This window comes from Delphinapterus leucas, chromosome X (assembly GCF_059928025.1).
Source record: "Delphinapterus leucas isolate spDelLeu-1000000601 "Yukka" chromosome X, BTC_Dleu_Yukka2, whole genome shotgun sequence".
Classification (NCBI taxonomy): Eukaryota; Metazoa; Chordata; class Mammalia; order Artiodactyla; family Monodontidae; genus Delphinapterus; species Delphinapterus leucas.
Window position 1 is genome coordinate 3,942,493 of NC_143150.1, and position 19,354 is coordinate 3,961,846.

At 38.4% G+C, this 19,354-nt stretch overlaps 1 protein-coding gene across 1 annotated transcript in view; it reads right to left on the minus strand.

Annotated features, from left to right (window-relative positions):
* The window catches only part of PASD1 (PAS domain containing repressor 1), a 68,500-nt gene extending 50,867 nt beyond the window's left edge, over positions 1-17,633 (minus strand). The window contains exons 1-6 of the mRNA XM_089903919.1: positions 16,426-17,633; positions 15,359-15,483; positions 11,909-11,997; positions 9,675-9,764; positions 1,696-1,795; positions 1,211-1,324 (exon numbers count right to left, since the gene is read on the minus strand). Of these exons, the coding sequence (XP_089760045.1) occupies positions 1,211-1,324; positions 1,696-1,795; positions 9,675-9,764; positions 11,909-11,997; positions 15,359-15,483; positions 16,426-16,457 (550 nt within the window). The 5' untranslated portion in view covers positions 16,458-17,633. The remainder of the gene's footprint in view (positions 1-1,210; positions 1,325-1,695; positions 1,796-9,674; positions 9,765-11,908; positions 11,998-15,358; positions 15,484-16,425) is intronic.
* Positions 17,634-19,354: the final 1,721 nt, after the last annotated feature.

Genomic DNA, 19,354 nt, shown 5'->3' on the forward strand with positions numbered 1-19,354 from the left:
TTAAGGTCTAACCATGTTGTACTATGTATATCTACAGTTCATTGCTTTTGACTACTACAAAGTTTTCCATATTGTGTATTTCCCCAGATTTTACTTGTCCATTTCCCTAATGATGCACACCTAGGCTGTGCATCACTCCTCCCTCCTACCATGAACAACACTATGACATACATAGAACATGTCCCCTTAGACACAGATCTCTCTGCAACTTTGCCTCTGCGATATTTCCACCCAGCGATAGGATCGCTGAGTTACGAGATAACTGACTTCAGTTCACTCTGTTTTCCAGGATGGCTTCATGAGTTTACATTCCTCTCGATACCGTATTAGTGTTTTCATTTCTCACATCCTCACCAATATTTGGTATTATTCACACTCCTAATTGTTTACATTTTGATGCGTGTACAGTGCTACTCATTGGTTTTTGAATTTTTCATTCTTTGCTTACTAGTGAGTTGGAGCATCTTTTCACATATTTGCTGGGCTATTTACCTTTGATTCAAGCCCTAGATCTTTTAATGGCCCCAAATCAGTGTTTATGTTAATTTATCAGCTTGTGGTTCCTGAAGCCTTAAAAATTACAAATTCAGATCCCATATCCACATGTAAGACACACAGATTTGGGTTTTGATTTCCTGTAAATGACACACTTTTTTCCATTCAAACTCTGAGAGAGATAACAAGCTTACTCTTCCTCTAGGCCAGTGGACAGAATTTTACTGATCATTTTAAGTCTCTAGGTTTTATGTGTTGGTCCTTGAATGAGTGTTAGAACTCCAGACCCCAGCCAATGGAGCCAATGTATGACTTAAGACTCACTTAGGCCCAGCACAAAATCAGCTCCCTCTTATCACTAGGTCTCATACTTTATCCTTTAATTTCTAGCACCCATGGATTTCCCTTTCTTTTAAGATTGGCTATGCAATAAACTTCTTAGATTATGTTTTAACAATAATTTCCTTGTTTTTGTAGAAGGAAAGAGCCATCCTTATCAGATCAGTCCACCATGTTACCATATGACCCCACCTTGTAAATTTTGCTATTAATTTTTTAAAAGTCTAATTAATGTCTGTGGTCCACCAAAACCTGTGATCATAGGGGTAGGAGAGAGTGTGAGAGTACCAACAGTAGAAAGGCATTTATATTACCAATGAAGGGCTGCATAATTCATGAACTTCATCTAGATAAGATTAAAAACTGTTTTTCTTACCATTAGAAATAAATTTTATGCTCAGGATGAATTTCACACATTCATAAGCAGGGCTGCTATCATGTTCAGCACCTCCTCTTTTTAAATGACAGCAAAAATCAATATGTTTTTCTGCTAAAAGAAAACAGATACAAAACATGCTTACATTTGTACTTATCTATATTCTGTAGGATTCTTTCATATGATTATTGTTTTAGACTAGATTTTACAAAAATATTTTCTTTTCATGAACATTACCACTTGCACAGTTATCTATGTTGTATCTGTAGAGTGGGGTATCAGCTAGAACATAATTTATAGAACACTAATACAATTATACAAAAGCTGAAATAATCAGGGTTCATGATTAAGAACAAGATTTAATAGAGGAGAGATTTTTTAATACTAGAAATATAATTTGTGAAATGTCTATATTATTCCTCTAAGTGATTGTTATCTGTCTCTTAAAATCTAAGAACTTGCTATTTGAAACAAATAGTCTGTACCTGAGCTTGACAAAGGAAGTTTGACAGCAATCTTTTGGTAGACTTCATTTTTCTCTTCATCAGGCAGAAGGCTTAATAAACTTTTACCCATGATGTCATCCTGAAGAGGGAAAGAGGGAATAAATTTTGTTATCTGTACTACTATATTTACTTCCCCTGTCTCCTTACTTAAGCTTATCATCTGGGAGGGAGACGCAAGAGGGAAGAGGTATGGGAACATATGTATGTGTATAACTGATTCACTTTGTTATAAAGCAGAAACTAACACACCATTGTAAAGCAATTATACTCCAATAAAGAGGTAAAAAAAAAAGGCTATGTATTATATGATTCCATTTACAGAAAATGTCCAGAATAGGCAAATCCATACAGACAGAAAGTTGGTGTTAAAAAAAGTAATAAACAAATAAGAAAAGAAAAGAAAATCAAAAGCTGATCACCTGCCCGTCGGCCATCTTACAGTCAGACCCGTTCTATGACCATCGCCACCTACCTTTCCAGCGCACTCGTGCAAGTACCCCACCTCTCCAACAATTATCCCACCCACTGAGACCTCCAGTCCATTCACATCCCATTTTCACTGAACATTATCTCCTTCAAATTGTCACATCCCTCCTTACCCAGTTCAGATGCCATAGTCGATCATTCTAATCACTGCCATGAGCTCTTATTTGCCTGGGAAAGTCCCAACTCTGCTTAATTTCAACTCTTTATCTACCCTGTACCTTCCCCCAAGCAACTGAATGTGTATGGAGAAAACCCCACACCCATACTGTGTATTATTTTAAATGGGCACTCAGCTCCGCCTAGAAATCATTCCACATTTCCCTAGATAATTCACTCTTCTACTCTTCAATATGACTATTTCTTGCCTTCTCCTCCTTCAAACCTGCGAAACCGTCCCCTCCCCTGCCACCCTCCTCATATTCAGCTAGGATCTCATTTCTTATTTCAATTAAAAACAAAGGGAGAAGGAAATGTCAATATCTCCCTGCACCAAATCTTACCGACCTATCTGCTCCTGTGGCCAGAGACCTGCTTTCTCTCCTATTGCACCAAATAAGCTCCTACCTAAGTCTAGTGCACTGTCCTTCATCCTCTCTTGACTATTCAAGGACATCATTTCAGAAATTCTCCCCCTATCCCCCACATCTTCAAGCTTTCCCTTTCTGCTGGGTCTTTCCCTTAGCACACAAATGCTAAATCAGAGATGTTATAATGTCTGTCATCTTAAAAACAGAAACAACACAAAAATCCAAAATCTTCCTTGACACTACATCCTCTCCTCCATCTCTAACTAACTTCTCTGGTCCACTTTAGAACAAAAATCATTGAAAGGAACTATACTTGCTGTCTCTCATTTCTTCACCTCTCACTCTCCCTTAAAACCACACTAATCAGATTTTTATCCTAACCACTCCACTTTTCTGGTTACCAATGATGTCCATATCGCCAAATTCAATAGTCGATTTCAACCCTCATCTTGCCTAACATCTCAGCATTTGATACAACTGACCTCTCCATGCTTGAAATACTTTGTTTACTTGGCTTCCAGGACACCATACACATATGGATATCCTTCTGCTTCAAAGGCTACTGCTTCACAGTTTCTTTGCTAGATCTTTCTCCTCTTCCTGACCACTTGGCACAAGAGTGCTCAGGGTCTGGTCATTGGACCTCTTCTCTTACTATCCTGTCTCTTGTGGTCTCTTCCAGTTCCACCTCATCAAATACCATCTAACTGTTAATGACTACCAACTTCTCACCTCCAGTCCAGACTTCTCCCTGAACTCACCTTGATAACTAAACTTGGATGTCTTATAGGATTTCAATTTTAAGACATCCAAAATAGGGTTTCCCTGCTGGCGCAGTGGTTAAGAGTCCGCCTGACAATGCAAGGGACACAGGTTCAATCCCTGGTCTGGGAAGATCCCACATGCTGCGGAGCAACTAAGCCCGTGCACCACAACTACTGAGCCTGAGCTCTAGAGCCTGCGAGCCACAACTACTGAGCCTGTGTGCCACAACTACTGAAGCCCATGTGCCTAGAGCCTGTGCTCTGCAGCAAGAGAAGCCACCGCTATGAGAAGCCCATGCACCACAACGAAGAGTAGCCCCCGTTCGCCGCCACTAGAGAAAGCTTGCGCACAGCAACAAAGATCCAATGCAGCCAAAAATAAAATAAATAAAATAAATTTTTAAAAGATAAAATAAAAATACATCCAAAACAAGTGCACCAGATATTTTCCCCTCACAAACATGCTCTTCTCTCAGTCTTCCCCAATTCAGTAAATGGCACCACCATTTACCCACATGCTTGTCCTTTACTTGCCTTTTTTCTCTCAAGCCCCAAATCCAGTCCATCAGCAAACTCTGTTGGTTCTACCTTCAAAATACACATAGAATCGGTCCACTTCTCAGCACTTGGTTTAAGCCATCATTTTTATCCTGGATCCTGCAATAGCCTTCAGTGGTCTCCCTGCATCTATCTTTGCCACACCCTTGCTCCCACTCCATTCTCCACAGAGCAGCTAGAGTCATCAATTTAAAACATAAGTCAGATCAAGTTATTCCTCTGCTCAACATTTTCCACTGGCTACCCAAGTGATTCAGAGTGAAAGCCAAAGTATACTTCCGACGCCCTTGACAGCTCTATGTTCTGGCTCTTTGCTGCCTATTGACCTTAGCCTCTCCTACCCTCCCTCTTGCTCACTGCATTCTAAGTACACTGAACTCCTTGCTCATGTTCAAATACAGCAAGCAAACAGTCATCTTGGGGCCCTTAAGCTTGGTCTTCATTCAATGTGAAACACTCTTTCCCAGGTATTTGCAATGACTTTCTCCCTTACTACATTGAAGTCTCTACTCAAAAGTATTTTAAATAGCATCAATCCCCTGACATTCTCCTCCTGCCTTTTTTTTCATAACACTTATCATTACCTGACATCATAGTCACATGTATATGTTTATCTATTTATTATGTTTCCCACAATAAAATGTAAGTTGCATTAGAACAGAGACTTTGGCCGTCTTATTCACTGCTACATCCTCAACACCTAAAACACAGCTTGGCACAAGTGAGCACCCAATAAACATTAGTTGAATGAGTGAAAAATACTGTACCACGTAGTTGAAGTATGGTGACACATGAATAAACTGAATATCAGCCTTTAAGTAATGAGTTTTTAATGTGATAGGAACAAAATAATAAACAAAGTACTCTTTGTAGCCTAATTATGGCTTTGGTTGATGAACAACAAATTCAAATGATTTTTAATTGATTAATATTAATAATCTACAGTCAAAATTCAGAAATATATTTTTATGGCCCATTTGTAGAAGCCAGCCTACGAGCTGGCCAATGCTCAAATTAGCAGATGGATCCTGTCTCAATCAAGAAAAGTCTTGGCTCAATTCAGGGCAGAAATGTAATACTAATTTAGTAAAGAAAACATGAAATTAACAGGCAATAGATTTCTTTTTCTTGGCCACACCACGCAGCATGTGGGATCTTAGTTCCCCGACCAGGGATTGAACCCTTGTCCCCTGTAGTGGAAGCATGGAGTCTTAACCACTGGACCGCCAGAGAAGTGCCAGGCAACAGATTTTGACAATGAAAGTCACATAGTAAGAAACTGACTTCCCCAAAGAAAAAGATATTTTTCATTCAACTTAACTTCTTCAATAAAAATGCTTTTATTGATTTAGTTATAAAATACACTTTAGGTACCAAACCAAGTTACCTCTGGTCAGTAGAGACTACTCATTTATTCCTTCACCTAACACTTGATTAACAACTGCTTCATGCCAGAACATTATGCTAGGTATGTTCACACGAACTAGCTCACCTAAACTCCTGTGAGAGGAAGAATTCTCCTCTATTGAATTCATGATGAAACGAAGGCTTGTCCGATTAATTGAGAGGTCACAAGTTCAGAGATGAGATTCACACCCAGCTCCATCTAATTCCATATCCATTGTTCCTTCCACTACAACATAGCTACCTTGAGTCCAATCTGCACCAAGAGCAGCCAATTTGCTACTGGGCCAGTTTCTTCATTTTGGACATTCTACATGAATTAATTTATTATTTTTTTGCTGAAACTTATGAGAGTTTAAAAAAATGAGCCTGACATGTTCATTCTAATTTCAATGAACGCATAGTTCAGGAGGGCAGACAACACATGCACAGACAATTCTGATGCAAAGTATAAAATAATACCTTAACAAGAGGTACAAAATGCTAAGGCTCACCAGTTCTTTCATTGGCAGAAGGAAGTATAGCATTGTCACCTAAAAGAATTCAAAGTGAGCAGTCTTTTGATGGTGCACATTCCTTGGATGGAAATAGTGGCAATAAGTTTCTTATTAACTAACTACATTCTTTAAGGAAGGTGACAGTGACAATGAATGCCTTATAACTGACCACCAACTACAAATAGTGGACGCAATGATCATCCCAGTGACCCTGCTATATATTAGATAAAGGGCAGAGATCTGAAAGCATTATCAACATCATGTTACTTTCGTAAATCTTTGGCATTTGCTCTTCTTATTACACAAGGCAGAAAGACCAAGGTACTTAGAGCTTAATGAAGCAAGGATAAATACCAGTGAAAAATTAAGGCTTTAAAAGCCAAGTTTGAAAATAACCATTAGTTGTCCTAAAAATATTAGTAAGTTGAGTCTCAGTCATGGCAAACAAAGAATAAAGGAATTTACTCCACTCCTTGACATTTACTGAGAATCCAGGCAAGCAGCATCGTTTTGCTGGCAGAGACATCCACATTAAACATGCATTAGAAAACTGTTCAACTGTATAGGGCACCAGGAAGGATAAGAGCTTCTGTACGAGGTTCAGACTGCACCCTGAATCAAACAAGACTCATTGCTAGTGATTCTCTACCACACTGTAAACTTCGCAGGGAGAACAAAGCAAAACTCATCACAATTATCACCAAATAGCCATATACCTATGTCTAAAATTTGCTAAAGACTCTTAAAAACTCAATCCTGAGAAACTCTTTCCATGATGAAATCTGTACTTTAAAATTTTATTTTGGTTAAAAATTATAAAAGAGAACAATTATATGTTTTTTTGAGGAGGTGATGAAGTAGAGTGACTAGGAAGGCAGGCTGCTAAGACAGAGGGTAGTGAATACAAGTAACTACACATTACTACTACCAGTGACTCCAAGTTTTTCCAAAGGAAAAACCATCAATGACATCAGTGATTGGGAAAATGTGGTGCCAGATTTCAGACATAAGTTTATTACCACGATGATGATAACAGCCATCATTTCAGTCATGGTGTGTTTTATAACATCATAACTTGGACTCCTCCCATCTTTTTGTCACACCCCTATCCAATCCATATGCAAAACTTATTTCACCTACAAAACACTGACTACTTCCACATCCACCTTAATGCAATCCATCACCATCTATTGCCTGGACTATTGTAACAGCTTTCCAAGTGACTCCCCACTTCCATGCCTACCCCTATAGCCTATTCTTAATACAAGACCCAGAGTGATCCTGATAAAACAAGTTCAGATCATTTCCTGCATCTGCTCCAAATAGCGTCCTCCCATCTCAGAGGAAAAGGCAAATGGCCCTAAACAAGGTGGACCTCTGTTACTGCTCTGACCCCATCACCTCCTACCACTTTACTTTTTACTCACAGCACTCCCGTCCCAGTGGCCTCTTTACCATAGCTTTCCACACCAAGTATACTCCTGCCTTAGTGACTTCTCACTTGCGTTTGTTTCTACTTGAAACACACTTATCTGCATGACTCACATACTCACTCCATTCAAGTATCTGTCTAAATGTCACCTGATCAGTGATACTAACCACACCATTTGTAATATCCCACCTCCGGTCACTCTCTAAGTAATACTGTCCCCTACTGACAGATGAGAAACTAAAGCTCATGTCGTTAGTGAGTGAGAGTTAAATTTTAATCTCCAGATTATTTGACTCCAAAGACCAAGTTCTTTCCACCTCACCATCCTATTGGCTTAGAGTTGCCCAACAGACAGAGGTTCCTTGATTTTTAATGAAACTGTAGACTCCTGGAGCCAGGCAGATACTCTAGAAATGGCTTGGTTTCCATATAAATATAAGATGGGTGACTTATAAAATGAAATTCTTAATCAAAGCCTGGGAAAAATTGCATGTTGTTAAAAATTACAAGTTAGGATTTAATGAGGGAAAGTGTGAAACTGTGCCTCAGGTATAGTCCTTTTCAAGCCTGTTTTAAAAGAATATATAAACTCATTCCCACTTAACGTTTATGTACAGATGCATCAATAATAGTTATAGCTTTATTTTTAAGTACACCAGTCTCTGGTTATCAAGTCCATGGTTTAAGATTAACAGTTCAAACCCACGTCCCAGACACCTCTACCTTAGGGTGACTATGTGTGTGTGTGTGTATGTGTGTCTGTGTGTTACTTCAAATGTTGAAGGGTGAAAGAGTCTCTTAAGAGTGAAAACTCTGAACCAAAATACATAAGGAATCAAGGAAAATTATATAACTAACACCATTGCTGTGAAAAATCTTCATGTGAGGATCCTCAGGGAAAAGTCTCCAGTCTCAGTCAATGGCAAATTTGGTTTAAGTAATGTCAAATACCTCAAGAATTTGGGTAGTTTTCTGGTCTTCACTATAACAAAATTTAATGTGTAATGGATTATACTCCTACATTCTTTCTTTTAATGTGCATTTAGTAAGACCATTCTCCTATGATACAACTCCTCTGAGGCCCAGTGCAATGAATATCTCTAATATTGGCATTTTATTCAGCTGTTCTGTTATTCTATAAATATAAGCTGAATTTCGAAATCCAAACTGCTTTCTAAAAGAAAGGTAAGAGAATGAGAAATAAAGAAATGGACCTTAGTATCTTTAAATAAAAAGAAAAGAGCAGAAAAGCTCTCTGAGTTTCCAAGTGGGCCGTAGAACATGCCGGCTGGAACAGCATAACTAGCGGGATAAGCTCCTAATCTTCTTCTAACTTAACTAAATAATAATTTAACAAAACTTCTATTCATTTACGTGTTTCAAACTTGAGTGCTATAGATCTGTGGGTCAAGTTCTTAAGACAACTCTGTGGAGTGAGAAATATGCAATGAAAGCAACAATCCAGATGTGTTTAACACAACCAGCCAAGTGACAGATTCAGGAGTGGTGGTGGTGGATGTACTCTACACAGCCCCTCTTCACACACAGGCACGCATGCAATATGAAGGTATGCAGTACTTTCATGTTTAAGTGATATATCTGGTAGGTGTCCAGCCTGAAGATCCAGAAAAATTTTAGGAAGTCATATATTCTAAGTCAATGGTGCTAGGAAGATATAGAAAGCTTTCCTGAGAGGGATATAGTGACACCAAAGGGCTCAGGAATGAGTGACTGATTTGAACATCAGAGACTCTGACTATAACTCATGTGCAGGTCTCTCCAGCAATATTTACAACATTGCTAAATTAGGCAATCATTTCTAATTTTTTTTCCAAATGAGATCAGGGTTTGTTCTTCAATATAAAGAAACAAAAAGCAAATCAGACCTGGAAATGGATGCCATGAGCCAGCACGACCAAATCATGACATTCATTGTTTAATCAGTATGTGGTGGACTCAAGAAATGTACAAAATCAGACACATCCATCTTGTGAGGGCTGTCTTGCAAAGTAGTCACCTTGGGGATTATCCCCTGAGTCTTCTTTGGAGCTCTCCTTCAGGGGCAGTTTACAAACCATACACCAACGCACACACACCGTTTCATTACCTTATATCAGAGTTTGTTTTCATAGCTTTAAAACTGAAACCAATGGAGAGGACAGTAAAACAGGTGCACGTTTTGACAACATTGAGAATGTCTTCTCTGATGAGTTATACGCTGCTGAAAACAAATAATGAACCCCTAAACGACAAAGCAAATGATCCTTTCCCAAAAGCTGGGAGAACTTACTGGTAAATGGCCAAGGAGAGAAGAGATGTTGTCAGTCACGAAAATTATCACTCCATCTGTGCTCACTATTATCATAAAGCCATCTAATGACTAATGAAGAGAGAATAATAATGTAATTAAATAGTGGAACAATAATAAAATGATAGCTTTATTTCTAAATGCATAAATAATTATAATCACACACTGAAAGTGTATTGTGGTCCTTAAATATCAATAAAGCAGGCACAGGCTTAATTAAAATTCCATTATTCTGCCTCCTACACAGAATCTACTTAACCTTAAGCATGAGACGTTTATCAAATGATGTGTCACTTAGACAAACAAATTTCAATGTATACCCAATTAACACAAAACTCTCCAACACAAGCTACGAAGATTCATTTCCGTGTGTAGGTTGTTTCATATTCAATTCAAAATTAATTTTAAAAACTGTAAGAATATCTTGGAGGGCATTTTCGTTTGTGGTTAGTTTAGTCATCTATTTATAAATATGGGTATTGCCATCACTTCCGTGCTATATAATGGATTAGATATCCAGACAAATGCCTCCTGGTAGAGAATACCTAAAATGATGATTAAAATATATTAAAACTTATATTTCAAAACAGGGCCAAGCTTCTGGTAAAGTAAGAGAAACGATCTGACATCAGAAATGACTAGAACATGAGAATTCAGAGGTAAGGGGATAACGGAGCTTGCATATGCCTTGGGAATATCTACACAACACTGATGGCATAGAGCTGGGGGGACAGAAAGCAAAGCTTGGGCCCGCACAAGGTCAGGGGTGAAATCAGAGACTCCTGCATAAAGCCAGGCCTCCCAAAGGGTAACACTCTCGGCAGACAAAATAGAAAGATCTTATCCAGCAAAGGAAGCCAGGGGATTCACAACCTGCCCATCCTGCCTCAGCTTCCACTCAGACTAGAAAAGGAAAAGAAAAACGAGTGTCACCTGGGAATTACAAACAGAAGCCTACACTCGCACAGGTTCAGAGCTGGAATTCAGAAACTACCTGTGTAGCCCTCAACACTCCAAGCCTATTATTTACTTTCACATGGTCCTGACCCCAGATATCTAGTAAAAAGAAGTTGAAATCATCTCTAGAGAATGATTTTAAAGCCCTCAAAGAATTCATGCAGATAAATTCCCAAATAACATGAGATTGTAATGAATGATTAACAAACAGGAAAAAGTGAAACATCACGAACAAGAGGCAGTATAAATAATAAAATGCAAATCAGATTTTAAATGCGCAGATACTGGAAATATCAGGGACAGACTATAAAATAAGCATGCTTAATGTGCTTAAATAAATTTTAAAAGGGTATTGAAAATATAATGAAGGAGCAAGAGACTCATAACTGACTAGGCAGATGTGAAAAATAATCAAACAAAATGTCTAGAAATAATATCATCAAAATAAAAACTCAATATGTAGGTTAAACAGCAAGTTAGAACATAGCTGGAAAGACAATTTTTGAACTGGAAGACAGAGCTGAAGAAGTGACTCAGACTGCAACACAAGGAGACAAAGGGATGGAAAATAAGAGAAATTAAATGACACAAAGAAGAGAGTGAAAAAGTGAACTAGACATTTCACACATGTTCACTTTATTCTCATAACAACTCTGTGAAACAGAGATATTTTACAGAGAAAGAAATCAAAGCTCAGAGATAGTAATTCTCTCAAGGATGCACAACGAGTAAGTGACCAAGGCACAATTCATATCCCTGTCTGTCTGACTCAAAAGAAAGACCATGGTCATTCGGGCTTTAGTTTGTGGACTTTGAACTCAGTGAAACTTACCAGTTCCATTGGAGATAGAAACCATGAACATGTTTCCTCATGTCACTGAGGAGAAAATAAGGACTTAAAAGCCTTATTCAGTAGAGTCTAGCAACCTGTGTCGAATGACTCTACCAGATAATTACTTAACTTGACACTAAACTATAGAAAGAGTTGTTCATTTTTGTTGTCACTCAAGATCAGTGGGTTCACTTGGCATAAGAAGCATCTGGGCAGCATGTTAGACATGAAGGCTCCTGGCCTTACCAGGATTGAGATTCCGATTCAGACAGTTTAAGGTGGGTCCCAGGAACCTGTATTTTTACCAAGCTCCCTAGGTAATTCTGAATGCATGGTCTCCTAGCCACACTTTGAAAAACCACTATTCTTTATCTTCTATTGCACGTATTCTACATATGAAGTAATCAAAGAACAAACTCCCTCTTACTTGTAGCATCATCTGGTTGAGATCTTCATAGCTATGACGTGATGGAATCCAATTAGATTTCTCTCCAGAGGCTTCTGGATTGACTTTGCCTTTTTAGAAAAAGGAAGAAAGGAAAAAAAACTGTCACATTAAAATGATTAGCTTATGGGTATTAGATTTTTCAAAGTTATAATTTTATGGAAAAGACTCTCATGAGAAAATGCTGAGTGCTAATGAAGGATCTGAAGTAGACTAACTAACTGCTTATAAATTATCATAAACAAAGAAGTGTTCAGAATTGAAAAAGACCTTGAAGATCATCCACCTGAATTTCTACTGATCTACATGATGACCTCTCTAACAACATTATGATTTTCAACCCCCAATTCTTTCCTTTTCTTGACTTCTTTAAGTCTTCTGAATTCTATCAAAACCCAGTATTCATAATATACCAGATAAGGTACAGGCTGTGTCGAATGCTCTAGGTGTATTCAGACGTCTAAAATCTCCTCAATCCCTGGGTAAAATAAGGAATTCCATGATTTAGTTTCATCGAATTAAGCTTTAGCAAGGGCCCTTAACTAGAACATCTTTAAGTCATATCTCGTAACTCTCCAAAGCTGCTGACACTGTTCTATCTCTCACACATTCTTCAATGTTTTCTGGTTTTCCCATTGAGCAGTGTTCCAGCTCCTGTGCTCATTCAGAGACTTTGCTATCAACATCTGCCCCTCTCCACCTCCCTCAATCCCACCCACACCCCTAACTTCAGTAACTCAGGGACCTCACTAACACAGCCCTCCAGGCTCCAATTATTTTAACGTATGTCAATAAACGTTCGTTTCTTCTCCTCACAAAAATGTTAGAGACCCATAATACTTTGCTCCTTATTCAAAATGTTAAATCCTTTGACAAGGACAGCTCTGACAGCAGCACTTGCTTTCTTGGTGGGTAGGAGTCTCAGATCCTTTTCTATGAGTAGATGTGGATAACAAGGGAGCCAAGCATGAGTAGAACAGCTCCAGAACCCTCACTCAAGAGGGAATGAGAAGAGGGTGTATAACTACATGGGGAGTAGAAATAACATGAAAAATAAACCATGCCAATTGCACAACTGCCTCAAAATCAGTTTTCCTGACCACTGCCCCAGCCTGGAAACTCAATTCTAGTCACAACTTCTCAAATTCGGGAAACAACCCATGCCACTCTCCCATGGCTGATTTCTGAGGTCATTTCCCCCATTGACTTTCAGCTCCACCTAGTGACTTTCATCTCCTGTACTCCCTACAAAGAAATAAAAAAGACAGATGAGAGTCCACATATTGCCAGAAAATAAAGCCGATGTATTTTATAAAGCAACCATAAAATGCTTTTCTACCTTACTATTACCCATGAACATGTTCTTGTTTCGTTTCTAGGGTGGGCACCATACCCAATTCTTCACTAAAACCCCAGTGTACAGCATAGTACTTAACTCACAATAGGGACTTGGTAATTCTCATTATGCTGAACCTCATTCAATCATTTATTTAACTAACATTTACTGGGCTCCTACTATGTATCTTTTAGAGGCTGATGATAGAGCACAAACAAGACAAATAAGGTGACTGTGCTTCTGTATCTTACAGACTAGTGGGGGAGACAGATAACCAATACAGAGACCATGGAACTGATCATTTCATATATCTTTAAGCACAGTAATTTCGACAGGGTGCTCAGCGAAGGCCCTGCTGCGAAGGTGAGTAATGACAGGAAGAGAGCCATGTGAAAACCTGGGAGCAAAGAAAGCATCTCAGGCAGAGGAAGCAGTAAGTACAAAGGGAGACAGGAGGTCAAAGGGGCTACTGTAGGGTGACCAAGGGATAGAGCAGTAGGAAATGAAGTCTGAGAGAGGGGTAGGACCAGATTATGTAGGGTACATGGTAAGGAGCTGGCAATATTCTGAGTGGAACAGGACGTGCTTAAGCAGGAGAGTGACGTATGTTTTTAAAAGATCACTATGGTTGTTTGTGAAAAATAGGTCAAACTGGGGAACAAGAGTAGAAGCAAGGGAGTCTCGCTGGAAAGCTTCTCTGAAAGGAACAGACGATGATGGCCTGGATTAGGGTGGTACACCAAGGCTATGGAAGTGGGCAGAGTGAATGGATTTGAGATATATTTTAGAGATAAAGCCAAAAGGATTTGCTGATGGATTGGTTGAGGGGGTGGAGGACACAAGAATGACATCTAGATTTTTATCTTGAGCAGCTAGAAGAATGGTGGTACCTGTTACTGAAATTGGGAGAACCAAGGCTGGAGGTGTGAAAGGCAATGGAGTGGAGAGGAATCAAGAGGTCCTGAATAGCCATGTTAACTTTCCTATTAGATATCCAAGCAAAGAAGTCACAGAGGAAACTCTCTTGCTGATTTAATAATGAGTATGATTCTCAAGTATGGAGCTCAGGGAGGAGGTCACCGCTGTAGATAGATTTAAAAAGTGGGGGGCATTGACATCCAGGTAGCCCTTCGAATTAAGGGGCTGGAAAATGAGTGTAGATATTGCAGAGAAAAGGTCCTAGGACTGAGCCCTGGGGCACATCAATGATTAGAAGTTGAAGAGGGAAATAGGGGATGCAAGAGAGAGAGAGAGAGAGAGAGAGAGAGAGAGAGAGAGAGAGAAGGAATGGCCAATGAGTTAGGAGAGAAACCAGAATCAAGTTATGCAGTTATCCTGGAAGCCAAGAGAAAAATGCTTCAAGAAGGAGGGAGTGGTCACCTGTCCAATGTTTTTGAAATATCAGGAAAGATGAGGACAGTTAAGGGACCAAAGAATTCAGCAATGTGGAGGCCACTGCTATTCCCGACAAAAGTAGTTGTCCTGGACTGGTGGGAGCTCCAGCCTCAGTGAAGTGGGTTGAGGAAAGAATGGGGCATGAGGAAGTGGACACAGGGTCTATACAATCACTTCAAGAAGCTTTGCTGTGAAGAGGGCACAGAAATAAGGCAACAGCTGAAGGTATCATCTGGTCAAGAAAATATTTTTTTAGGTAAGAGCTCTTTACAGCACGGTTACATGCTATGGGTATAACCTGTTCAGATGTTTTGAGTTAAATCTACTTAAATATTACAGGTACCGTTTGACACCCTTGGGGCCCTGTTTGCCTTAGCAAAATTTATCATATGCCTTCAAGTGCCTAAGATACAGAAATTTGCATTGTTATTGCCCAGAATACTTCTACTAATTCTCATTTCCTTTTTCTACTTTTGCATGAACCTCAATAATATTTTCAGCATTGAATATAACAAACTTATGAATGGAGAGAAAATAAATAGCCACGTATCAGAAGGTGCCTCAGGAGATCATCTCGTCATTAATCCCGCCCAGAGATGTTTGAGGTAAAGGGAGAGACCCAGCTGTCCCACCCACAGCTATAAGGATGGGTCGGGGTGCTCTGTTCCAACCTCCATTCTTCTGTGAAAGGGCAGCAGCACTCTGCGATGTTTTAGCTTTGCGTCCTTTCGCAGGATAACCGTGACTTTGCAGCAGAGCACGCAGTTCAGTGAAGAAGGTCCTGACGCGGTCCTTCGCTTTATTTTCAGATGCATCAGGTGCATCCCTAATTGACAAAAAACAATCAAGGTTATTAATAATAAGGGTAGGGCTGGGAATTCAGAAGATGGACAATGGACGGGGAGAAATAAGAGAGAAAGGGAGATGTTAATGTCAACATGTGAGCAAAAATCTGGTCCCTTGATAACTCATAGAGCAACAAAAACTGTGAATATTAAAATAAGGAAATGAAAGCCAATCTCATCTCCCTCAGACTGTGAGGCCCTTGAGGGTATCTGTCTCCATGTCTCCCATACCAAAGCCCCCACAGTGTCTGGCACAGTGGCCTATGAATTATATAAAATAAATCCAAAATAATTTGAATGTAATGGTGGGTCTTTGTTCCACCATATATTCTTACCTACTTTTTCAAGAGTACTTCTGATTAAATACAATTGTTTCTAAATGATCTATAATTATTCAAGAGGCTCTCTAAAAGCCAATGTTCCTTCTCAGAGAGAAGGCTGAGCAATGAAATGCTAATTGAGATTTTGTTTTTTACCTTTAAAAAAACACAGACCATTCTGAAAAATCCTGACCAAAACTTTTTGATCAGTAGACTGGAATTTACTTTAGATTCTCGAACTGGAAAAATACGGTAATTTATCTTCTCAAATGTAAATGAATTTCAACTCTAGGCAAGCCAAGGCCTCCAAACAGGTTTCTCGACCGATCAGGAACTATAAAACCATTTATTCAGTGTCAGCTCTGGGCAGCCACTGTGCAAGGCATGGAGGACACAGTTTGATGAGGGAGGCTGTCAGGACATAGGTAGTGTACACAGTATTATAATAGAGTTGGGGCTGGGGTTATGGAACACCCGCCAGAGAGATCACATTTCCCTTTGTGAGTCAGGTTTCCCCGAGGAAGGAGAATTTTGCTAGATGTGAAATAAGAACGGAGGGCAGGGGAGAGGGCTTTGACGGAAATATCAGTTAGGAATTCATACCTCTTCTTTCTCTTTTTCCCGTCCTCATCCATTATTCAGTGCTGTAACAAAAAATTCTGAAATCAAGGTGGAGCCACATTTTACTAAGAAATCAGTCTATGATGAATCACATAAAGCAATAAGACTAATCAAAATTCTCAATTGCATAGCACTTTTCCCTCAAGGAATGCCTACTTCTTTTAAAGATAGAATTTCACTAAATACCAATAACCTTCTCATACGTTATGTAGATGCTGAAGACTTGCTTTATTGTGTGATCCCCGATGAATGTCTGTCACAATAACATTACAAATGAATATATTTGAAAAAGTTACAAAAACACTCTGTGAAGCTACATAACTTAATCCCAAAGTCAAGTATTTGTAGGTTTAATTGCATACCCTTAGATTCCTTTAACTTCCACTGATTTCAAGAACACAGTGAAACAAAGACAGATGTACGTTGAAAGCTCCAGATCTAGCTACAATATCACGTCACAATAGACAAAAATCTGCATTTATCGTTGATATCACAGAAATCCTCGGCATATAAAAATGACCTTGAAATCACCACAGTCCTCTCCTTTGGGCTGTATAATTAGACTCGCACATCACCTCAAGGTCAAAACCTCAAGATAGAAGCCAATGACATTCAAATACATGTGTGTTAAATAAGAAGGAACCCTTAAAATATGGCAAACATCTTTAAATGCTCTCAAGGAAGTAAAAGAAAGCTCAGGGGTCAAACACTGGGAAGATCCTGAGAACAAGCTGGTTAGTACACCAACCTGTGATGCTGTGGGGATGGGGAAGCATAGCTATGCAACAAGGGAGCTTGGGCATTAAATGCCCTCTTTGGTGAAGGAGAGTCCAAGCAGGGAATTGAAACTAAAATTTACCGCCCCGTCCCTAGGTATAGCCCAGACTCCCAGGGGCTACAATTTCATTTAAAGAATTGTCCCACCAACAAAGGAAGAAAACAAGGAAGTTTGTCTGTCTCAGCATATTCTCGGGGTGGGAAAAAAATGGGGTGTTATTAGACTGGGTAAACCTCAGGGTTCCAGGAGGAGCAAAGACAAACCCATTCTGAGAGAGACTCTCTAAAGCCAGGTTCCACAGAATTTCCACAGATAAGGCACCGGCTGAAGATGAGCTCACCATCCAAAATTAGAAAACACATAAGAAAACAACCTACAAAGGGAGAAATTAGGAGTTTGGGATTAACATATATGCATTACTATATATAAAATAGATAGCCAAAAGGGACCTACTATATAGCACAGGGAACTGTACTCAATATTTTGGAATAACCTATAAGGAAAATGAATCTGAGAAGAATATATATATATATATATATATATATATATACATATATATAAACTGAGTCACTTCGTTGTACACCTGAAACTAACACAACATTGTAAATCAACCATACTTCAATAAGAAATAAAATAAAATAAAGAAACCAATCTACCATATGCTAGAATTAGGACACACACATATACTCCCTTCCCCTCCAGCAGTATGAGATCTCCAAGAACTTCAGATAATTAAAATATCTGAAAGCCATTATAAAATAATTGTTTAAAAATATTTTTTAAAAAATAGATGGTACTGAAAATATCGGAAAAGACCAGGTAATGTAAAAAAGAATAAGAGAAATTCCGTAAAGACATGTTCAATGAATTTAATTTCAAAAGGATGGATTAAGCAATATATTAAGACAAACCAGATGAGAAAATTAGTCAGTGAAATACAGATGTGAGGAAATTTACCATAGTGCCTTAACAGAGAGATAATGAAATGGAAAATATGAAGCAAGAGGTTATGAAACATGAAGGACAGAATAGAAAGGCCTAATATATCTAATAGGAGTTCCATATGAAAAGACTAGCAAGAATGGGAGACAGGCAGTAAAGAGCCAATAGCTGAAATTTTTCCAGAATGTAAAATGCGACCCAATTTGGATAAACTAAAATAAAACCACATTTTGAAACATCATAGCAAAATTTCAGAACACAAAAGACAGACAGCTAGGCCATTCTAGGCAATAAAACAGATCAATACCAAAGAATAGTATCATACAGACCATCTGCTCTGGCCCTAATGCAACTGCATTAGACATCAAGAATAAAAAGTTAATATAAAATGCTCTACACTTGAATACTTAAAACAATAGCAACGACAACAACATTTCCTAAATAGCTTTAGAAATCAGAAAATATTCAGAACTGAGGATCTGCAAGAATACTACATATTAAAATGCACCTAAAGCAGTACCGAGGAATTTATATGCATAAATGCTTATCAGAAAATAAAAATAAAAGTAAATGAGCTAAACAGTTATCAAAACAAATTGTAAAAATAAGGGTAAAGCTAAAGAAAGGAGAAGCAAGGAAATAATAAACATAAGACCAAAAAAATGATGCAATAAAAAATAAAGATATAGTAGACTTTTAAAATCTGTTTCTAAAATAAAATTTTCCAAAAACATTGTTATAACCAGATCAAGAAATAAGGGAGAAGATACATTTTGGAATGAAAAATGCATACCTATGAATCAAAGAGATGGTAAAAGCAGTATTATCAACTCTGTGCCCACACATTTGGAAACAGAGACAGAATGGAGTTTTTCCTAGAAAAAAATGTATTTGACCCAAACCTATTTAATAATACAAGGAAAATTTGAATAAATCCTATAAATGTAAAGAAATTTAGTAATTAAAAATGTATCCACAGAATAACAACCTAACCAAACTCAAACAAAAAAGCCCCAATGTTTTCACAGATGGATGCTTCCAAATATTTAAATAACAGGTATCTCCTATTACATGCAAATTATGCCAGAAAACAGATAAAGAGGGAAACTACCCACCCAACTCATTTTATAATGCTAGTATATTCTTTATACCAAACCAGAAAAGGGAAACTGGGAAGGGAAAATGGGAAAA